Source organism: Pelophylax lessonae (genome assembly GCF_965119305.1).
Source record: "Pelophylax lessonae genome assembly, chromosome: 4".
Classification (NCBI taxonomy): Eukaryota; Metazoa; Chordata; class Amphibia; order Anura; family Ranidae; genus Pelophylax; species Pelophylax lessonae.
This window is the reverse complement of record NC_138771.1, coordinates 264,391,742-264,416,090: the sequence shown is the minus strand read 5'-3', so window position 1 is coordinate 264,416,090 and position 24,349 is coordinate 264,391,742. Positions and strand designations below refer to the sequence as shown.

At 45.1% G+C, this 24,349-nt stretch overlaps 2 protein-coding genes across 2 annotated transcripts in view; one reads left to right on the top strand and one right to left on the bottom strand.

The window, feature by feature from the left end:
- Window positions 1–10,223, bottom strand: part of MDM2 (MDM2 proto-oncogene) — a 36,704-nt gene extending 26,481 nt beyond the window's left edge. Inside the window, exons 1-5 of the mRNA XM_082256905.1 lie at window positions 10,050–10,223; window positions 9,819–9,897; window positions 9,650–9,724; window positions 9,414–9,547; window positions 761–810 (exon numbers count right to left, since the gene is read on the bottom strand). Of these exons, the coding sequence (XP_082113031.1) occupies window positions 761–810; window positions 9,414–9,547; window positions 9,650–9,724; window positions 9,819–9,897; window positions 10,050–10,174 (463 nt within the window). The 5' untranslated portion in view covers window positions 10,175–10,223. The remainder of the gene's footprint in view (window positions 1–760; window positions 811–9,413; window positions 9,548–9,649; window positions 9,725–9,818; window positions 9,898–10,049) is intronic.
- The window catches only part of CPM (carboxypeptidase M), a 224,544-nt gene extending 200,683 nt beyond the window's left edge, over window positions 1–23,861 (top strand). The window contains exon 10 of the transcript XR_014225138.1: window positions 23,847–23,861. The gene's annotated coding sequence lies outside the window, so the exon portion shown is untranslated. The remainder of the gene's footprint in view (window positions 1–23,846) is intronic.
- Window positions 23,862–24,349: the final 488 nt, after the last annotated feature.

Below are 24,349 nucleotides of genomic sequence, written 5' to 3'. Positions count from 1 at the left end.
ATATATATATATATATATATGTATGTATGTATGTATGTATGTATTACTTTGCTATCCTAATGTGTACGTTCCCATGGCTCCGTCTGTTGGAAGGTCCTCCCATTCCAGATGCAGCTGTTTTGAGTCCTCTCCAGAAAAAGCGCTGCCCCCCCCATTCCTCTCTGTCCTACTATTCACAGGACTGAATTTCACAATATTGCACACCCTAGAAGCTGCTTGCAGGTGTGTTTTCAGTGCATCCTTGCCTTGACTTCAGCTAATCTCAGTGGCAGCTTCTCCGGGCTGTTTAAACTCTGCGCACAGCTCAAGGAGAACATGCTGCATTTGAATGGCCCAGAGCTGGAGCCATAGGAGGAAACATTGCTCATGTGTGCAGTTTGAATGGCTCAGAGTAGCCACAAGAGGGCGCGATATAGTGTAATCCAGCCCGTCCTGCAAACCACAGGACTGGGAGATATGGGGGGAGGGGGTACGGTTTCTGGAGAGGGCCCCAAAACATCTGCATCTGGAATGGGAGAACGATTTTCAATAGGAAGTGCTATGGTACGTATCACTGGATGTAGAACTGCATAGGGGGATTCTCTTAAAAACTTCCTGAAAAGTGAACTTATACTTTAAAGTATTGACAACGGTTCATAGGAGAGATGTAAAAAATGACTCTGGTCACAGATGTGGGAACTGAATTGGTTTAAATAAAGAATCAAAAGGAGAGACTTGTAAGTTAAACTAGTATTAGAAGTGAATTATTTCAATAACTTACCTTGTGAATCAGCAGTTACTAGATTCTTTGAAATCATTGCATACAACCTCCTAAGGGAAGAAAGAGGGAGATATTTTAGTTCAGTACATTCTTATACCTGCACATGTATAAGAAACTTCAATTCAGCAATATTTGTTTTGTAGCTCTAGGTTTACAGTATAGAGACAAGTTGTACCAGCAATATTTTTTTGTAATCATATCTTTGTTGTCACAGTCTTGGTTTTTAAGGAAAACTGGTAAACTTTGTAAAATAGCCTTTAATATATACCTATTGCTCCTGTTCCCTGCTGTGTAACAGTAAACTTTAAAAAGTGAATCACTGTTAGGTGGAAATTGTAGACACGGATATCTATAATTTACTAAACGGCATGACTGAATAATGAAATTGTATGGAAAAAAAAAGAACAGTCCCTGCTTCCCCGAGCAATTAGCTACTCCCTATCACATGTGTGTGTCATAGGGAATATGTTTCTCTTTCTTTAGACACACTTCTGAAATCGTTTGCCCTTCATGACTCCCACCCGCACAACTTTTCAATGCAGTGGGGGTTAATACAAGGGGATGTCATAGGCTCTCATCAAAACATCCCGACTATGCCTGTCATTTCTGCCCAAATCCTCCACTCATAGAAGCCATATTACAGCTTCTATGAATGAAAGCAATTGAAGAATGGATGAAGGGAGGATAATTAATAGCTCTCCCCCCCCCCCCCTCCATTCATAGAAGCTGTAGTACAGGTGGGCAGAAAGGTCAGGCGATCAGGTTCTCTTGATGGAAGCCCACGACAGCCCTTTAGTTGCACTAAAACCCGTTGATGCAGAAGGTTTACAAAAGCTGGGGGGGGGGGGCATAAACAAAGGAAGAATTCCATGAACATAGGATGATGCCCTTATGCTGATTCCATCTAAGTTATGTTCCTTGTGCTGATGTTTCTGTTTTTTTTTTTTTAGGATTAAAAGCACTCTTCAGCTACTGTTTAGAATTTTTAAACACTGCTCTTATTGGGAGTGCTGAATGTCACTTTAAACAGTCTGCTAGCATGCTTCAGCAGACTTTCAACAAGCTTCCAGAAGGGGTGAAACCTGCTAGCCGCTTGTTTCAGTCAGCACTCCATTAAGGATCTGTGTTTACCAATGTCAAACTGGAGAGTAATAGTACATTAAAAGCTTAACTAAAAGCTTGCCGAAAGCTCAGCAAATGCTTGCTGTTCACACTGCTCTTATACAAGCTGAAGGTTGTGTGAACTAGCCCTACATGTGTGTTAGGGTGCCATTCAGGACAAGTGGCAATTTATCAAACTGCACATATGCTATGTAATGTGATACAAGCACAAAGGTGTGAATATAATCTTACAGTAGAATTCCTAATATACTATGAATTTTAAAAAGTTTATTTGGGAAAAGTTGGCCCAAACAAACTACTTCCTTTACATAACGAAGGGGTCGCTGTTAGCGCTGAAACACACTGTTGCAGCTAGGGGTGCACCGATCCGACTTTTCTTGTCCCGATACCGATATCTAGCATTGTGTATCTGCCGATACCGATCCGGAACTACACACATACACAATATGCATGCGGCTGCAGTACAGAGCAAAGCCGCTGCTTCATGTGTACGGCTCCTCCATTCACAGGCGGCATGCATCTGATATTACTCCTGTGAGCCGGACCTATACAGGAAGTAGCGGCTCCCATCCCATACTACTACTACACCAAGTAAGGGACGGCTGAGCCGGGACTCGGCAAAACCGGATTGGCCCGTGGATCGGTTAATTTTACCGATCCAGCTATTGTGGCAGTATCGGCACCGATATCCGATCCTAATATCGGATCGGTGCATCCCTAGTTGCAGCATTAGCCGATACAGTGTGCAGCGTTGTCTTCCACAGCAGTATGGGAGACTTCCCATCTGCAATCATAAATATTGAGTCAGCCTGAACACGTCTTCGTCATTCAGGAGAAGCCTTGTATTTTTATTAATACAAGGCATCTTCCTTATTGGCTGAGGTGGAAATTGTAACTTCTGCCTGTCTCTCCACTTCGGCCAATCAGAGGAATCCACCAGGATAAACAGGTTTAATCTAAACACAGCTTTACAAACATTTTAACATCTAAAATGACCAGTATACATTTGGAACACATTACAAAACTGACCCAGAATATATCTACTGTCTCAATTTTTTTTCTGGAATGTAGCATTCATGTGCTCCAAATCATTCTAATCACTCTCACTCACTGGCTTCTACAAGCAACACAATGACTTTTCAGACATATCTCATCATACACAGGGCTAATTCTGTCTGCCCCCCCCCAACTGAAAGCATCCCAAACAGAACAGAGTTCTGTTAAAGTAACTGTGTAAAATTCTATAGATAATGCTTCAATAAGCTGTCAACATAATATAAAATATGAGGATACATAACTTATGTTTAAGACAAAACATTGGGTTCACTTACTTACCTTTCTCTCTTCACTTCACTCCACTGGTTTTCCAATAAGACAAAAGCAGTGACTGTGCACAGCCATAGGAGCACTGGCATTACCTTTCTGACAGTAAATGTTTTTATCCATGGCATGCAGGTCACCTATGTTAAAATCAGTTTGCACAATCTCCTTTAGATTTATGAAAAACTAGGTTGTGTGAGGGTCACCTTTATTGGATATTCATTTAATGGACTGTTGAGCTGGCTTTACACCTACAGTGGATATAAAAAGTCTATGCAACCCTGTTAAAATGTCAGGTTTCTGTGATTTAAAAAACAAGACAAAGATAAATCATTTCAGAACTTTTTTTTTACCTTTAATGTGACCTAAAAACTTTACAACTTAGTTAAACAAACTGAAATCTTTTAGGTGGAGGGAAGTAAAATGAAAAACTAAAATAATATGGTTGCATAAGTGTGCACGCCCTTAAACTAATACTTTGTTGAAGCACCTTTTGATTTTATTACAGCACTCTGTCTTTTTGGGTATGAGTCTATCAACATGGCCCATCTTGACTTGCCAACTCTTCTTTGCAAAAACACCCCAAATTTGTCAGATTGCGAGGGCATCTCCTGTTCACAGCCCGCTTCAGATGACCCCACAGATTTTCAATAGGATTCAGGTCTGGGCTCTTCCAAAACATCAATCTTTTTCTGGTAAAGCCATTCCTTTGTTGACTTGGATGTACAGTATGTCACAAAAGTGAGTACACCACTCACATTTTTGTAAATATTTTATTATATTTTTTCATGTGACAACCCTGAAGAAATGACACTTTGCTACAATGTAAAGTAGTGAGTGTACAGCTTGTATAACAGTGTAAATTTGCTGTCCCCTCAAACTAACTCAACACACAGCCATTAATGTCTAAACCGCTGGCAACAAAAGTGAGTACACCCCTAAGTGACAATGTCCAAATTTGGCTCAATTAGTCATTTTCCCTCCCCGGTGTCATGTGACTCGTTACTGTTACAAGGTCTCAGGTGTGAATGGGGAGCAGGTGTGTTAAATTTGGGGTCATCGCTCTCACTCTCTCATACTGATCACTGGAAGTTCAACATGGCATCTCATGGCAAAGAACTTTCTGAGGATCTGAAAAAAAAAAAAAAAAAAAAAAAAGAATTGTTGCTCTACATAAAGATGGCCTAGGCTATAAGAAGATTGCCAAGACCCTGAAACTGAGCTGCAGCACGGTGGCCAAGACCATACAGCGGTTTAACAGTACAGGCTCCACTCAGAACAGGCCTCGCCATGGTCGGCCAAAAGTTGAATGCATCTGCTCAGCTTCATATCCAGAGGTTGTCTTTGGGAAATAGACATATGAGTGCTGACTGCATTTCTTCAGAGGTTGAAGGGGTGAAGGGTCAGCCCACACGCTGCACACTGCATCAAAATGGTCTGCATGGCTGTCATCCCAGAAGGAAGCCTCTTGTAAAGATGATGCACAAAAAAGACTGAAAACAGTTTGCTGAAGACAAGCAGACTAAGAACATTGATTACTTGAACCATGTCCTGTGGTCTGATGAGACCAAGATAAACTTATTTGGTTCAGATGGTGTCAGGTGTGTGGCAGCAACCAGGTGAGGAGTACAAAGACAAGTGTGTCTTGCCTACAGACAAGCATGATGGTGGGAGTGTTATGGTCTGGGGCTGCATGAATGCCGCTGGCACTGGGGAGCTACAGTTCATTGAGGGAACCATGAATGCCAACAAGTACTGTGACATACTGAAGCAGAGCATGATCCCCTCCTCCCTTCAGAGACTGGACTGCAGGGCAGTATTCCAACATGATAATGACCGCAAACACACCTCCAAGACGATCACTGCCTTGCTAAATAAGCTGAGGGTAGAGGGGATGATCTGGCCAAGCATGTCCTCAGACCTAAACCCTATTGAGCATTAGTGGGGCATCCTCAAATGGAAGGTGGAGGAGTACAAGATATCCAACATCCTCCAGCTCCGTGATCTCATCATGGATGAGTGGGAGAGGACTCCAGTGGCAACCTGTGAATTTTGGGTTGACGTCCAGTTCTTGGTAATGTCACTAATGTGCCATACTTTCTCCACTTAATGATGACTATCTTCACTGTGTTTCATGGTATATCTAATGCCTTGGAAATTCTTTTGTACCCTTGACTGATACCTTTTAACAGTGAGATCCCTCTGAGGCTTTGGAAGCTCTCTGCGGACCATGGCTTTTGCTGTAGGATGTGACAAAGAAAATGTCAGGAAAGACCTACTAGAACAGCTGAACTTTATTTGGGGTTAATCAGAGGCGCTTTAAAATGATGGCAGGTGTGTACTGACTATTTAACATGGGTTTGAATGTGATTGCTTAATTCTGAACACAGCTACATCCCCAGTTATAAGAGGGTGTGCACACTTATGCAACTACATTATTTTAGTTTATTTTTACATCCTTCCCCCTAAAATATTTCAGTTTGTTTTTCAACTGAGTTGTAAAGTTTATAGGTCACATTAAAAGGTGGAAAAGGTTTTGAATTTATTTATCTTTGTCTTGTTTTTTTACATCACAGAAACCTGACATTTTAGCAGGGGTGAATATGTTACATTACCTTTCAGTAAAATGCAGTATTTTACCATGGGGTAACAGATTAGTCTGCGCAGTACCATTCATTGTGAAAGGCATTCCACAGCCCAAACATACAACTAGCAAGGGCTGACAGATCTACATTTCACTGTGTTAACAACAGGCTGTGTGGCCAATACATTCTTTATGAATAGGCTGCCTTAACACAATGCACCAGAATGCTGAGGTTTGAAGGGAGCCTAAAACCCTTTTGCTGTCAGGAGCCGTTACCTATAACCCCAAAATATTATATATTTTTCTGAAAGCAAAGCAGACACCCTAGAAAATAAAATCATGGTAGATCCAATTGTTATGTCACATGATATTAGCACAATTTTGAAAAATGTCAGTAAAAATTTACTAAAGTTACATTTTAGGGCACACAAATGAAAGAACTTTTCCTTTTTGGGTAAAATATAAAAGATGAGGCTGCACTGAGTAAATATATACCCAACACATCACACCTTAAAATTGTGTGCACTTTCCATGTCCTAGTTTGTAAAATTATACCCTAATAAGACGGACTTATTCTCGGTTTGCTGTGTTTTTTTGCTTCTTTTGTATCCGAAAAACCTTCAAAAACTTACATTGAACACAAAATTTTGTGCACCTGTGAAACAGCGACAAACTTCTATACCCTATATTTTCCACAGACGACGCATTAAACGATAAGTTCGCCTTTGGAAACATGCTCCACCCATTTTTAGGGTGGAACATGTCACATGTCCCCAATGTCCAATCCCCCCGACAGTAGTACAGGGAGAATTTCCCTGTACGAGCTGTCACTTTTTGAAATCAACGCTCCGCCTACATGGCCACATAATTCATTCACACAGCTCTGTGTGTCAATGAACTACAAGCTCTGACATCCTTTGCAGCTGTCGACTTGTAGTTCTCAATGAACAACCACGATGCTGTGGAGTGCCGTGCTAGTTCATTGATTCTTCCTGTCAGTTTATCTGCTTGCCAGTACGGTGATTTTTAAAAAGTAATTTTTTTTTTTTTTTACACTAAACAGTCCTCTATGTGATGTATTTTTGGGGATAGGTTCTCTTTAATGAGACATCAGGTGTCTAAAAGACCCCTGATATCTCCCCTGCTCTCAAATGAATTACAGTGCAGATTGCACTCTATTAGATTTTTCTCTAGCCAAACTGAGGACACTGACACCAGGACCCGGAAGTGATGTTTTATACGTCGCTTTCAGCTCAGGAAGGGGAGATTATCAAAAGGTCGTTGGTTGATCTACCTCCCTCCAGCCAGCGACCCCCCAGGATGCTAGTCCTGGGTCCTCTGAAGGGTGCATGCAGCCCAAGAAACATGCCAGGGACATGCGGGGTGTGGGAGAGAGGAACAACAGTACCAGTGTTCTGTGGCCACCAGATCACTTCCATCTGGCAGCCAAAAGTTGGCTTGTTACATGTACACAAACACTACAGTTTAAAGACCCCCTGAAACCCCCTAAGCAGTTTCTACAGTTAGAGAAGTAAAAAGGGTCTAATGGGCCTCGCTTCAGACATTTGATGTTAAAGCGGAGCTCCACCCAATAGGGGAAGCTCCGCTTGTTTGCACCTACCCCACTTACCCACCCACTTTCCACTGCCACATTTGGCACTTTTTGGAGGGGGTACCTGGTTTGGACAGGTACCCGCTCCCAATTCCAACTCAGATCATTGCAGTGATCTAAAAACATGTTCGGCCCCTCCTTCCCCCCCCCCCCCCCACAGCCTTCTGGGACACACACAAAAGTCCCAGAAGACTGCAAGACCACTCACAAAGTGCAGCGCGACTCGCGTACATGCAGTAGGAAGCCGGTTTCCCTTACAATCCTGTCGCCTGCCCCCGAAGTCGATTGAACAATCAGCTTGGGTGCCAACATCGCTGGATCCCTGGACAGGTAATAGTCCTTATATTAAAAGTGTAGCTGCTGACTTCATTTTTTTTTTTTTTTTGCTAGACTGGAGCTCCTCTTTAAACCTAAAGGAGAATGTGTTATCAAAATTTTAACATTTATGACCAGATATAGACTTATGGCCATTTTAGCAGAAAGGCCAGGGCTATAAGCTCTGTGAGTAGCAAATTGACAGTTGGTCAAACCTGATTTTGCACAACGCTTTTGTTCAGCATGCATTGATTGGTACAGTGGCTCCTGGACTTGTAGTTTGCTCAGTAACATGCAAAGTTTTAATCAAGTGAAGCGTGACCAACTGTATATGTAAACTTACAAACACAAAACAATGCACACTGGACCTTATATATCAAAATGTCTTAAGAATGTTTTTGTTACCCATAGCAACCAGAATATGCCTTTCATATCCCCATTTTGTATAAGGACCAACTTATGCTGGACATACACGGCTCCAATTTTGTCTGATTCTTGCTGAATTGGCAGAAAATCCAGCTGTGGGCGGCTCTGTCAGTTTGCCAAACTTCAATCTCAAAATCAAAGAAGCTAAGCGTAAATTTCTCAGCTAAACAGTGACTGTAGCCAATGCGGTCACTGTTTGAGTATTATGACAGCTGCAGGAGCAGTAGCTGTCAGAATACACTAGCTAGCAGGGAATATTCCTCCATCCTCACTGTTAAAGAATAAGTGGAGATTAAAAAAAAAAAAAGCCTGTAAAGCATTGAACCTGCAAATCAGCAGATCCTGGGTGCCATGCAGGCCACCTGCAAGCTATTAGTGTAAGCCGTCTGCCCATACACTGTATGGGCAGATTGATTCTTCCTGCCAGTGTGTATCTATCAACTACCACAGCGCCCTGGTAGTTCGTTGAGAACTACAAGCCGACAGCCACAAAAGCTGTTGGTACCTGTGGTTTTCCTATTGACAGAACGCTATAAAGGAATGATATGGCTGGCAGACAGAGCCCCACACGGCCAAGTTTTTTTTTTTTAATTGTGACAGCTAGTGAAGGAAGAAGATCACAAAGGGGATCGGTGGAGGTGCAGGGGCCAGTTCATTTTTAACATGTTACACCCTGAATATGAGTGTAACATGTAACAAAAATTTAACTTAACCTTTAAGCAAGCATGAAGGAACCAGACAGAAAATCCTAACGTGTATGGCTGACCTAAGGTTGCTGTGGGCCAAAAATAAACAAAAAAGGCACTGTGATATATAAGGACTTTGAAAGAGAGAGAGAGAGACAGAGAGATTTATGGGAACATGAAATGAGCAGACAGTTATTTGTGTAAGTCATTTGGTTGCTGTAGGGAATGGTATGCAGCCAGTGATGAAAGGATGGAGGAGAGATAGAATAAAAGCAGAAAAACTTGCTGTATGTCAAATGAATATGCAATACAGCTGTGGCAAGCAGGGGCCCCCCAGAATTAGATTAGAATCATATTTTGTAGGGGTCCTCATTAGGTTCCAGAATAAAGCTGAATCATATTCTGTGCCTCAATCCAGAATAAACAGAAAATAAAAAAGGATAGCCATGTTTTTAACAATATTAAAGAAAAAGAAGATTTGCAGAGGAAAAAAAAAAGAAAAGCTGGAATTAAAACACGTTGTAACCTTTACATACTAAAAAATCCTTCTAGAACGTCACAATCTCACATACACACTATTTATATTACCTTGGTTCTTTTACAGAGAAGTTCTGTACCCCAAATAGTTCTCCCAGAGGATCATTAGAGCAGTGGACAATATGCTGTTGCTTCTCGTCATACAACTGCTTGGCCATAATGTACTGACCAAGATGGTAAATAACCTACAGCGTAAGTATGAAGACAATGCAATGAACTATATTATATCAGACAACAAAGCTAATACAGACTGCATACGATCTTACTCAAACACATCATCCGCGCACCTCTTTCATTGTAAAGGTATCCTTCTGGGCACCGGCAGATTTTAACAGATGCAACAGAAGTGGATTTGGTTTAACCTGAAATATTAACCAGTTGGAAGAGACAGGCTTAATGACAGGCTGATAATAACAATGGTAAATCGATTAAAGAGGATATAGAGGGGTCACTCACCAGTGTTTCTTTGTCTGAGCCCATGATTGAAGAGTTTTCTATACAATCCGTACTGGTAGACGATACATTGCACGTTTGCCTGTAATGAATAGAGGATTCTCTATGAGAACAAATAAAGAAGGCATGAGAGGATTACTCCTTGACAGGTTGTGTTGATGACAGGAATATCGGTGATCAGGATGATCAAAGAGAAGAGAGTCATGTAGATGAGCAGGAGAAGGCTATTCTTACCTTAACATATAAAGTGCTGAGATTGTGGAGCTGGGCTCCCGATATATACAGTGCAGGACGGTGTGGCCGGTGTCCCTCTTTATGAGCGTGAGAGCAGACAAGTCGAGGCTAGATCCCTGGCACATGTCTGAGCATGATCCGCACAGTCAGAGCTGACTCACCACCTGTCACCATCAACAACACGCCAGACCGGACTGACTGCTCCCTCTGCATGCTTACCACTAGAGGGGGGTGATGAGGGGGGGTGGGCGCTGCTATCACACAGACATGACCAGCATGGCCCACCCTTACCGATACTCATGACGACACCGCTCACACCGGCTCCTTCCTCTCCTCACACGAAACTCACCGCTACATGCCCTGGACATGCCCCGTACACCGAGCCTGTCCACAAATACAATACACGGAGCGCCTACACAAAGGAGGGCCTAGCATACAGGAGCGCCGCCTCCACACACACTACTCCAACCCCGCTTCTACAGGCCGCACAGGCCTCCTCCGCCACACTACGGCACCACACATATCTACCGGTCAATACAAACCCACCTCAGCTGGCCGGAGCCTTCGCTTTCCTCCATTCTTTGTGCAAAACGTTTAATTTTCCGTGTTTACCATAGAAAATGGTGATGCAACAGCTCCTCACACGGTATACACAGCCAGGGCTAGCCAACGGGCAGCGCGCCATCCCAGGAGCTCCCCCTACTGGCAGACACAGGCGCGACACCTAACCTCTCCCTTCCACAATGACACGTCTGGCGGCTCATCGTACACACACACACATAGTACACACAAAGTACACACTCGGTGGCGGCTGGTGCTCAATTTTTGGGGGGGCGCAAACAGAAAAATGTAATAGACATTGCTTTGTGGCAAAAAACGCTGTAAAAAACTGCGTGACTTTGAGGTCGCAAAAGTGTGAAAGGGGCCTTCAGTAAATAAGGTATAGTGTGCCCCTTTTCAATGCAGAGAGACTAGCGTGCCCCCTTTCAAAGCAGAGAGACCAGCGTGCCCCCTTTCAATGCACAGTGACCAGCGTGCCCCCTTTCAAAGCAGAGAGACCAGCGTGCCCCCTTTCAATGCAGAGAGACCAGTGTGCCCCCTTTCAATGCAGAGAGACCAGCGTGCCCCCTTTCAAAGCAGAGAGAACAGCGTGCCCCCTTTCAATGCAGAGTGACCAGCGTGCCCCCTTTCAATGCACAGTGACCAGCGTGCCCCCTTTCAATGCACAGTGACCACGTGCCCCCTTTCAATGCACAGTGACCAGCGTGCCCCCTTTCAATGCACAGTGACCAGCGTGCCCCCTTTCAATGCAGAGTAACCAGCGTGCCCCCTTTCAATGCACAGTGACCAGCGTGCCCCCTTTCAATGCAGAGAGACCAGCGTGCCCCCTTTCAAAGCCGAGAGACCAGCGTGCCCCCTTTCAATGCAGAGAGACCAGCGTGCCCCCTTTCAATGCAGAGAGACCAGCGTGCCCCCTTTCAATGCAGAGTGACCAGCGTGCCGTGCCCCCTTTCAATGCAGAGAGATCATCGTGCCCCCTTTCAATGCAGAGAGACCAGCGTGCCCCCTTTCAATGCAGAGAGACCAGCGTGCCCCCTTTCAATGCAGAGAGACCAGCGTGCCCCCTTTCAATGCAGAGAGACCAGCGTGCCCCCTTTCAATGCAGAGTGACCAGCGTGCCGTGCCCCCTTTCAATGCAGAGAGACCAGCGTGCCCCCTTTCAAAGCAGAGAGACCAGCGTGCCCCCTTTCAATGCACAATGACCAGCGTGTCCCCCTTTCAATGCACAGTGACCAGTGTGCCCCCTTTCAATGCACAGTGACCAGCCTGCCCCCTTCAATGCAGAGACCATGAGAGCAGTGGTCTGATACTCCTTCCATTTCAATATTATCGCTTGCACAGTACTCCTTGGGATGTTTAAAGCTTGGGAAATCTTTTTGTATCCAAATCCGGCTTTAAACTTCTCCACAACAGTATCTCGGACCTGCCTGGTGTATTCCTTGTTCTTCATGATGCTCTCTTCGCTTTAAACGGACCTCTGAGACTATCACAGTGCAGGTGCATTTATACAGAGACTCGATTACACACAGGTGGATTCTATTTATCATCATTAGTCATTTAGGTCAACATTGGATCATTCAGAGATCCTCACTGAACTTCTGAAGAGAGTTTGCTGCACTGAAAGTAAAGGGGCTGAATAATTTTGTACGCCCAATTTTTCAGTTTTTTATTTGTTAAAAAAGTTTGAAATATCCAATAAATTTCGTTTCACTTCATGATTGTGTCCCACTTGTTGATTCTTCACAAAAAATTACAGTTTTATATCTTTATGTTTGAAGCCTGAAATGTGGCAAAAAGGTTGAAAAGTTCAAGGGGGCCGAATACTTTCGCAATGCACTGTACATGCCCCCTTCAATGCAGTGGCCAGCGTACATGCCCCCTTCAATGCAGTGACCAGCGTACATGCCCCCTTCAATGCAGAGACCAGCGTGCTTGCCCCCTTCAATGCAGTGTGGCCCCGAGACCAGTGCACTTACCGGGATCGGTGGCGGCACAGCTTCTCCTCAGTCCCCTGGCGCGTCTCCTCGAGTCCTCCCGCTCATGCCTCCTTCTCAGCCAATGGCATGGGGTTTGCCTTGTGGCCAATCAGGAACCAGGTATTAGACCCGCTCCCTGATTGGCCAGGAGGAGGATCCGTGTGGCAAAAGCAAATTTTAATTCGCTATTGTCACACAATGGGCGGAGTCGGGGCGCACTGCTCTGCGCCCCGGGACCACCCTTTGCATCACCCTATTAAAGCCTCTGGCTCTAATCAGGTGATGCAAAAAAAAAGCCCCATTGAACTTCATGCGTCCGGCGCCCCTGCATGCAGATTAGGGGGCCGGACGCATGGATAGGGGGGCGGCGCCCCCAACACACCGGCCTCCCCTGTACACACTATTATACACACACACACATAGTACACACTATTATACACACACACATAGTACACACTATTATACACCCACACACAGAGTCTAGGGATCGACCGATATTGTTTTTTCATTACCGATATTTTGGTCATCGCGTATCGGTATCGGCCGATATTTTCGTACATTTAATTTTTTTTTTTATGACAGGTACTCTTGTGGAGGGATCTGGGGGTCTAAAAGACCCCTAACCCCTCCTCTGCACTTAAAAGCATTCAAAACGCCAAGTTTGGCTGTTTTGAATGCTGTCATTTTTTTTTTAAATCTGACGTCAGTACCCGGGAACTTCCGGAAGGGATGTCTTGACATCACTTCCGGGTTTTTGCAGGGAGACCCGATCAGAGTCGAATGCGGCTTTGATCAGGTCTTCGGCAGCATTGCAGGCTGGTTGCCCGTGTCTCCTGGTGGGACGGGTGAGCCGCGGGAGGGGGGGATGTCCCATCCCACTCCTTGTAATGATAGCCGACCGTCAGCTATGGCCGCCGGTACTGGGGTGATGAATCTAGCTGCAGTCATCACTCCAGTACAAGCACTTTCCGAAATATCAGTAATATCGGCCACCTTGGTGGCTGATTCCGATATTTTGGGGAAAGTGCATATCGGCCCTCGATATATCGGCTTTGCCAATAATCGGTCGATCTCTAATGCATACTATTATACACACACAAATAGTATTTGTGAAAAAGTGCATGCACCTTTTTTTTTTTTGCAAAAACAAAGGCACAGCAGCCAATTGAAATGAATGGGCTGCCGTGCCCACGCAAAGGCGGCCCTCATACACGCAGAGATGTGAACTGAGGATAAAAAAAAGTCCCTGACCCTTCCCAAAAACGCAGCGGCTGAAAAAAGCACACATGTGAACGTGTCCCATAGGAAACCATGCTAAATGAAATGTGGTGCGTTTCTGCAAAAAGCATTAAAGCGGAGTTCCTTCCAAAAGTGGAACTTCCGCTTTAAGTACTCCTGACCCCCTGTCATGCCACATTTGGCATGCCATTTTTTTAGGGGGAGAGCAGTACCTAGTTTTGTCAGGTACCCGCTCCCACTATCGCTCAGAGCGCCAGTCCTCCTTTCACCCTCCATCCTTGCAATATTCTGGGATACGTCAGAGGTCCCGGAAGATTGCCCAGCCATGCAGGAAACGCAGCGTGACTCACGCATGCGCAGTGCGCACATGGCTTTAAAGACTCAAGCTGTCACAGCCGGGTGCCCACACTAGTGATGCCGGCACTGCCGAGAGAGAGGACCAAGGCTTCGGGCGGCCTTATTGCTGGATCGTGGGATAGGGGGATAGGGGAGTGCTATTTATTAAATGTCAGCGGCTACACTTTTTGTAGCTGCTTGCTATAATAAACACAGAAACAGTTGGAACTCCGCTTTAAGGAATGCATAGGTGCGAACCGAGCCTAATGGCACCCCCACGCATCCAGTGGGCTTTTCTGTGCGGGTCATTGCAGCTGCGGGAACCCACCCCCCGCACAGATGTGAAACTAGCTTATAGGAAGGGTTACAGTCCCTGTCAGGTTTTTTTTACATCTGTGTCTCATTGGGGAGAAGTGAGAGGAAATCCTTGGTTGTCACCAGAACCAGTGTCCCTATTGGAAGATTGCTCCTCTAATACTGTTCTGGTGGCAGCAATCTAAAATTTGGGATTTTCTTTCACTTTCACTCTGTGAGAATGGTCACCGGTGTTCTGCCGAAAAACTCCAACTCGCCAAAATCTCCAACCACGTCACTTCCAGGTACTCTGCAGCAGCAATAGTTTGAGATTTGGTGTTTTTACAGAACAGTGGCAGCGTATACACTAGTGGACATTCGCTAGTAACCAAAAACATGGCCGCCTCCAAGGTGGGGACGGACCAACAATGTCTACTCATTATAGTGTGTACCGTAGTGTATAGGCTGCCACTGTTCTGTAAAAACACCAACTGGTCGAAATCTCCAATTATTGCTGCTGGAGAGTCACCGGAAGTGACATGCTTAGAGATTTTGGCAAGTTGGAGTTTTCAGGTCAAATAGAGAGAGTGAATCTCCCTGTTAAGGGCGCAGACAGTGATAAAAACCGGACAGGGGTTCGATTCCTTCTCCACCCAATCTAAAACTAAAACAAAAGCCTTTCTTCAGTTATACAGCAGGTATTGTGTAATGCAACTGAAATGTGGGCAGAAACTGTATTGGGGCATTAGCAGTGGCGGCTGGTGTTCCATGGGACGGGGGGGGGGGGAGGCTGTAGACGGACCACACCATACCCCCCCCCCCCCGTCACCGGCTCACTCACTCTGGATATGTGGAGGGCAGGCAGGCAGCAGCTTCCCCCTTAGTCTTCTGCGTCTCCTCCTCATCCTTGGCAATGGCATGGCTTCTCCTTTCGGCCAATCGGGAAACGGGTCTCATGACCCGCTTCCTGATTGGCTAGGAGGAGGATCTGTGTGACAATAGCGAATATTCATTCGCTATTGACACACAACTGGGTGGGCTCAGGGCGCAGTTCTCTGCACCCCAAGCCCACCCTTTTTTGAAGCCTATTAGAGCCTCTGGCTCTAATCACGTGCTTCAAAAAAACAAAAAAAAACCCCATTGGAATCCATGCTCCCTGCATGTAGATTAGGGGGCCGACGCATGGATAGGGTGGGCGGTGCCCCTGCACCCCCAATGGACGGGCCGCCACTGGGCATTAGGTAGGTACAAGTAAAGCACCTCTAATAATACGTGCCTCTCTGGTGGCCCATGCTTTTTTGGAAGCATGTTCCTTACATGCTGTTCCAGTAGTGTAACTTTACAGTCAGGGCTTGAGCACAGTGATCATAGGTGGGTCACTCGATGTGCAGCGCCTTCATCCACATTTACATTTTTGCTTTGGGGTAGAATGCTGCTGTTAAGATGTGGGACAAAAACCTTACTGAGGTTTTAGATAGCTATAAGGTTCCTCTGATAATGTGTGGCTAATGCTTGCTGCTGCTGTCGCGCATGACCAGCCACTGGCGAGGTGAAAAAAACCCAAGCTCCCCAGAACCTGTCCTGCCGCAGAGTTTGTACAGGTAGTCATTAAATGCACATTTCTGCTGGAGCAGCCTATCAAGCATATGCAACACGTCGGGCAGTCATAAATAAGACGCCTGACGGGTAGGTTGTGTCACTGCTGAATGTTAGCAAGGCGAGCCATGGCTGTGTAAGATCTTCCGAAATGGGCCGAGATTTTCCTGGCCTGCCGCAAGACGTCCTGGACCCCAGGGTATTTGGCAATGAATCGATGCACGACCAAGTTCAGGACGTGTGCCATGCATGGCACGTGTGTAATTTTGCCCTGTTTCAGCGCGCTCAGCAGATTGGCACCGTTGTCGCACACCACTTTACCACCTGTCAAATTGAGTGGTGTCAGCCACTGATCTGCCTGTGAACGCAAAGCTGAAAGGAATGCAGGACCAGTGTGGCTCTTGGCTTCCAGGCACAACAGACGCAGCACAGCATGGCAATGTCTCAACTGGCATGTGGAATAGGTTCTGGGGATCTTGGGCGGCGCAGCGGAACAGAAGGTAGCAGCGGAAAAGGAGAAGTCAGCCGAGGAGGAGAGGGAGGGTGGAGTAGGGGGAGTAGAAGAAGAGGCAGGCCTGCATGCAATCCGTGGCAGTAAAACCAAATCTACACGGGTGCCACGGTTTACATGCTTGACGGCCGTCAGAAGGTTCACCCAGTGGGCAGTAAAAGTTATATACCTTCCCTGCCTGTGTTTGCTAGACCATGTGCCTGTGGTCAAATGTATCTTGGCACCAACACTGTGTGCCAGAGATACATTCAGTTGATGCTGAACATGGCCATACAGCTCTGGAATGCCCTTCTGCGAGAAATATTTCCTGCCTGGGACCTTCCATTGTGGTGTTCCAATGGCCACAAATTTCCCAAAAGGCCTCCGAGTCCACCAGTTGATATGACAGTAGTTGGCGGGCTATCAGTTCCGACAAGCCAGTAGTCAAACGTTGGGCAAGAGGGTTATCCGGCGTCATCATTTTTTTACGCTCCAACATTTGGGCCACGGAAGCCTGCCTTTTTCCAGAACAACGTGAGGACGGCATGATGGAAGGTGGAGTGGAGGACAATTGTGAGGAGAGAGAAGAGGCTGGATGGTGAGAGCCTGGAGTGTGGCTTTGTGGGTTCTGATGGCGTTGCTCCCACTGGGCTCGGTGATGGGAGTTCAGGTGCCTTCTTAAGGCGGTCATCCCTAGGTGAGTGTTGAGCTTATCGCGACTTATGCCCTGACTGCAAAGGCTCCAGATGGCAACACATTAAAAAAAGCCCACACTGCGGAGCCATGTGCCAGCATCCTGGGAGCGCCAGATGTGACTGTACATGGTTGATGGCTCGCTCCTAATACATTTGCAGTCTGCTTTGTCCCTCCTGTGCAATGCAAGTTCCGCCTGCTTCTCCCCCCTATCTGCTGGTCTGTCTCTCCCTCTGAACTCCCCTCCTCTTCCTCTCTTGTGGCCACCCATGTGATGCCCATAGACACGTCATCATCCACGTCACCTTCCCCACCACTAACATTCGAGATCTCGGAGTAGGCAGCAACAGCGGGGACCAACATCCTTGGGCTGATCTGGGTACTGTCGTCAGACTGCTGAGTGACGGCTGTTGCTACCTCCTCTTCCTGATCCGATGCCAAGAATGGTTGCGCATCGCAAATGTCTTGTGATGGATCGGAAAATAATTCCAGTGACTCAAGCGGAGGGTATGTGGTGGTGTTGGTGGTGGTGTCTTTGGGTGTGCACACAGCAGAGAGTGAACAGGGTCCAGATAGAGAGGATGAGGAGGGTGCAGAAGAGGAAGGCTGAGTGAGCCACTCAACTAAGTCTGGTGCATCCTTTGAGGTAATCAAACGCACCTTCTGAAACTTCACACTTTGGCTCCAGCCTACTGCTCCTGCCCTACCCCTACCACCCCCACTTCAGGGCCTGCCTCTTCCTCTGCCTGTCATTTTTTTAAATGACCCTGGGACAAAAGTCTCTAGAGAAGCGCAGTATATGTGGAACACCCCGCTTCAATCTGTGGTATTGGGGGGCCACTGGTTTATCACACCAGTTCTACAAAAAATTGACCAGTAACTGTTGTCACTGTGTGTAGCACAGTTAACGCAGCAAATTAGGCCAAATTTTTGCAGGACTAAAATACACTGTCATAAAAGTATACTGTTAAAAAACACCCCACTTCAATATGTGGTATTGGGTGTACAAAAAAGTGGCCAGTGAGTTTGGCACTGTGTGTAGCAGAGTTAACGCAGCAAAAGAGGCAATATTGTTGCAGGACACAAATACACTTATAAAAGTATACTCAGATAACACCCCACTTCAATATGTGGTATTGGGGGGGGCCACTGGTTTATCACACCAGTTGTACAAAAAATTGGCCAGTAAGTTTGGCACTGTGTGTAGCAGAGTTAACACAGCAAAAGAGGCGATGTTGTTGCAGGACACAAATACACTTATAAAAGTATACTCAGATAACACCCCACTTCAATATGTGGTATAGGGGGGCCACTGGTCTATCACACCAGTTCTACAAAAAACTGGCTAGTAACTGTTGTCACTGTGTGTAGCAGAGTTAACGCAGCAAAAGAGGCAAATTGTTTGCAGGACTAAAATACACTGTTATAAAATTATACTGTTAAATAACACCCCACTTCAATATGTGGTATTGGGGGGCCACTGGTCTATCACACCAGTTGTACAAAAGATTGGGCAGTAAGTTTGGCACTGTGTGTAGCAGATTTAATGCAGCAAAAGAGGCAATATTGTTGCAGGACACAAATACACTTAAAGTATACTCAGATAACACCCCACTTCAATATGTGGTATTGGGGGGGCCACTGGTCTATCACATAAGTTATAATACTTTTTTAAAAGTGCTTTTGTCACTGTTTGTAGTATTGCTGCAGAAACGCTCAACACACCAGTCACAATGCTGCACAGTGCACAATACAAATCCACTATAATATGCTTTCTATATTAGAAAGTATATTATAAGTGTATTACACCCCTATATAGTGCACTGCACACCAAAGTACAGTAAACCTATACCAAATACCAGTCCTTAAAAGGACTTTTGTGGACCTTAACAGAGCGACTTGTGTCACTGACGATCTGTCCCTGGTGCACACAGCAAACCTCTCCCTGCACTGACAAAAGAGACAGTACACCTATACCAAATACCAGCCCTTAAAAAGGACTTTTGTGGACCTTAACAGAGCGATTTGTGTCACTGACGATCTGTCCCTGGTGCACACAGCAAACTTCTCCCTACACTGACAAAAGAGACAGTACACCTATACCAAATACCATCCCCTAAAAAGACTTTTGTGGACCTTAACAGAGCGATTTGTGTCACTGACAATCTGTCCCCGGTGCACACAGCCAACCTCTCCCTACAGTGACAAAAAGCAGAATGTGAAATGGCCGCCAGGTCAGGTCTATTTATAAGGTAGGGGGTATGTCCATGTGCTGAAATGTTTCAATTGGCTGTCCTGTTCCACCTGATGGCTGTGTCATGGGTCAAAGTTCTCCCCAATGTAAACTAATATGGCCGCGGCAAACAACGCCATATGTTTGCAAAATCGGCAGGCTGCGAACGAGCAAAGTTCACCACAAACCGACCGCCGGGCGATCCGCAAGGCCATCCCTACTAGAGAGAGTTGTTCAAATCAGGTCAGTGATCGTATGTCCATTCAGTGGTGGTGGACTGCACTGGGGATTCCAAGCTTGGTGTAGAACACATTTGTTCTTCAGCACAAGAAGAAGCTTTATTAGATCTCATGCACACTGCATCTTAAAGAAGCTGCTCCTACAGGCTTTTGAGCTCTCATTTTTTTTCTACCTGGAAACTCCCCTCTATGTTAGGCAATGTGTCCGTGCACACTATGGCTTTTCAGGAGTTTACAGGCATATGAGCTTACAGGCAGAATCCCAATCCCCCCCCCCCCCCAAAACTCGCATTTTTGAGAGGAGCTTTCCAGCAAAAAAAGATGCCTAAGTGCCCAAAAGTGCGAAAACAAAAGTGAAAAAGCATAAAGAAGCTCGAAAACGCACAAAAAAATAGGAATAATGAGCTGAGGGGAGGGTTTGTGAAAAAAAAAAAAAAAGCGTATGCTTAAGCTCAATAAAAATGTGCAAAAGAGCACAAAAAGCTCAAGCTTTTAGGCACAGAAATAAAAGCTCAAATGTCTGTAAAGCAGCTTTTTTTTTTAAACTGCAGTGTGCATAAGCCCTTATTGTCGGTTTTATGGTTTTAAATTGGCACATTGTTTTTATGATTGGATACATTGTTTATAATTCCTTTGATCTGCTGGACACATTGTTTCTTTCACTGGATACACAGTTTGATTGGCTTGAATTTATGGTTTTTAAGATAAAGCATAAAGCGCTCTGTCGTTAGGATTAGCCTAGTTCAGTGGTCTCCAAACTGCGGCCCTTTGCTTGCTTTTATCAAGCCCTTGGGGCACTATTGTATCCACTGATACCCACAATGGGGCTAAATTCTTCCCCACTGAGACGAGTGAATGGGCACAATTCCTTACATTGACACCAATGATGGGGCACAATTCCTCACAATGATACCAACAATTGAGACCAATGACATCAATGATGAAGCACAATTTCCCCCACTGACACCAATGAGGCACTATTCTTCCCACTGACACTAACAATTGGGCCCAATGACACCAATGATGGGGCACAATTTCTCCCAATGACACTAAATATTGGGCCCAATGAAATTAATGATAGGGCACAATTCCTCAAAATGACACCAATGATGGGGCACAATTCCTCCCACTGACTCGAATGATGGGGCAATATTTATTCCAATGACATTAACAATTGGGCCCAATGACACAAAGGATGGGGCACAATTCCTCCTAATAACACCAACGATGGGGAACGATTCCTCCCACTTACTTGAATGATGGGCCACATTTCCTCCCAATGACACCAACAATTGGGCCTAATGACGGGGCACAATTACTCCCAATGACACCAACGATGGGGCACAATTACTCCCAATGACACCAACGATGGGGCACAATTACTCCCAATGACACCAACAATTTGGCCCAATTACACCAATAATGAGGCACAATTACTTCCAATTACACCAATGATGGGGCATTGTTTTTCCTTCTGACCTTTTCTACTCCCAATGGCCACAGTCCAGCCCCCCTAAAGTCTGAAGGACAGTAAACTGGCCCACTGTTCAGAATGTTTGGAGACCCCTGGCCCAGTTTATATCACTGTTTTAAAAAAAAGTCTAAAAACAATATCCACTCACATGAAAAAGTTTGTGTCAGCATAGAAATGATCGCCTCGGAAAAACCAGAGCTTGTACAAAGTGCTGGTAAATCCAAGTGTTAGGACTGGCAGGTCTCATGCCTGAAGTTGCTATAGGCAAGCTGATGCAAGCAGGCTGGAGCCTGCACCATGGCAGAGGGAAGCTGTATGGGCACCGCCACCTATCAGTTCAACCATGTGAATAAATAAAAGGAGAAGAAGGGGCTGGAAACACATTTTAGAGCGGTCAAGCCTGGCCAAATAAGAATATGGAGAAATATAAGGGCACTGAGGGACAACAATAATCGGAATGCTACTATTAAAAACACAGAATGGGGTGAATATGTAAGCAGTATATATTCATATTAAGGGCCTGGACGGACGCAAAAGGAACAAAACATCTGTGGCTGTGAGTGGGAGAGAAAATGGATATATAAATGAATCCCATTACTATAGGAATCATAATAGCATAAGAAAGGAGGAGGTTGGGTAACCATATAGGGACCTTATATTACCTCATATTAATATAGGTTTAACAATATATACTGTAAATCTATAAAATCTGTAAATAGCATAGACATAGACAAGTTATTTAGAAAATGGCCAGTAGGGGGAACTAGAGTCAGACCTCTAGGGTAATAGGTTTATTATTAAGGAACATTGTATCTAGAACAATTTATAAAAAAAAAAAAAATAGTTTGTTACAATAAGAAAACATATCTCAGAAATATTTGTGTGTACTCTATAATCAGTTACATTATGGTGTTAACCACTTAAGCCCCGGAAGATTTTACCCCCTTCCTGACCAGGGCCTATTTTGCGATTCGGCACTGCGTGACTTTAACGGACAATTGCGCAGTCGTGCGACGCTGTACCTAAACTAATTTGACGTCCTTTTTTTTCTACAAACAGAGCTTTCTTTTGGTGGTATTTGATCACCTGTGCAATTTTTTGATCATGCGCTATAAATAAAAAAAGAGCGTCAATTTTGCAAAAATAACTATTTTTCACATTTTTTTATATGAAATTCCCCAAAAAAATGTAAAAACAAAATTTTTTAACATTTTAGGCCAATTTGTTTTATGCTACATATTTTTGGTAAAAAAACGTATTTTGATTGGTTTGCGCAAAAGTTATTGCGTTTACTAACTAAGGGAAAGATTTTTGTCATTTTTGTTGTTTTTTTTTTAACACGTAATGGCGGCGATCTTTTTTGCGGGACTGCGACATTGCGGCCAGGGCCATCTTTAATATTGATTGGACCCTGGGCAAACATTTTCTTGGGCCCTCCCAAAACCACTTATTAACTATTTGCAGGCAGTGCGGGCTGAAGGGGCAGCTGCTTTGGGCCCCACAACAATGACTGGACCCAGGGCAGCTGCCTCTTTTGCCATGTGTTAAAGACAGCCCTGATTGCGGCGGACAGATCGGACCCTTGACTGACATTTTTGACACTTTTGGGGTTACCAGTGACATTACTACAGTAATCAGTGCTATAAATATGCACTGTTACTGTTAAGTGACACTGGCAGTGAAGGGGTTAACTTTTTTGGAGAGGGAGGGGTTAAGTGTGTCCCTAGGGGCGTGTTTCTAACTGAATGGCTGTGGCTTGAGATGTAGGAACAGTAATCAACGGTCCTACATAGTATAACCGTATGATCACTATTCTTACACAGGGGAGAATGACAGGCGGCTTGTTTACATTAGCCGCCTGCCTTTCTTCCGCTCTAACGGACGATCGCGAGCGGGTCCGCCGGTCACTCGAGCGAGGGGGGGTCCATGAGCGAGCGGGAGCACGTATCCGGCGGCGCGCACTCGCTCCCCAGAGCCTCACAGGCTAGTGACGTACCGATACATCACTTTGCCTGTGAGGGGCTGACCGCCGCAGTATATGTACTTGCGGCGGTCGGCAAGTGGTTAAAGATGTGTACCAGCTGGGGGAAAAAAAAAATGTAAAGCAGCTACAAATATTAAAATAAAATTAAAAATAGTTGCTGACTTATTATATAGACACTTACTTGTCCAGGGAACCCGCCAGGTCAGCACCCCAGCTGATTTTCGAATGCCGCCACCATTCGTTGTAAGGGAAACCGGCTGCGCTTTTTAATTGGCCCGGCGGCTGGGGAAGGAGGAGGGGATCCAAACTTTCGAAGAGTGGCACCGCAGTATCGTCTCCCAGAAGAGGGGAAGAGTACCTGTCTAAAACAGGTACCCAATCTCTTCTCCCCCCTGAAAGGTGCCACATTTGGCACCAGAGGGGGGGGAGCAGATCAGCGGAAGTTTCACTTTTGATTAGAACTCTGCTTTAACTTTAACCAACAATCCACCTGTGGAGCCATGATGTTTTTATGCAAAATGCCTGGGTACACTGTGTTCTTTATTAGACTTGTTCAATGGGTTGGCGGTGTTCAACATACCTGCTACGTAAGGCACTAATAGTGTGCCCCCCATAAAGAAGACCATAGCAACAGGTCAGGCCATATGCCACAAACTCTCTGAAACAATTCTAAAATGCAGAGATTTTATATATTAACAGTAACACAAAATGTTTTTTTTTGTTTTTTTTTACCATGTTTAATACATTTGTGGGTAAAACATACATTTATTACACTGGAAAAATCCCTACTAAATTGCCCTCAGCAGACAAAGGTTTCTTACTGTGGTTTAAATAATGTTACCGCAAATTTTCATATTCCTGATATGTGTCTGCTGTACCATGTACTTGGGTTAAAAAGTATCTAGTTTCCTTGTATTGCTTCCTTTGTGTGAAATTCTTGGTGTTCCCGCCAGTCCCCTGCTTTCCTAAGAGCTCATCCATCCCAGCATGATCAGTTTTCAGGCAGTGCTGGGAGGCCAGCTTGGTGACAAGCCTCCCTGCACAGCCATTCACTGGGAAGATTAGTGTACTGATGTTTTTCCATCACCACCTCTCTAAACCCAATTTGCAGATGAGAACAGAGAATATGTGATCAATAAATAAAGGGAAAAAAAAAGGTATTTATATATATTTGAGCTTTGTGAT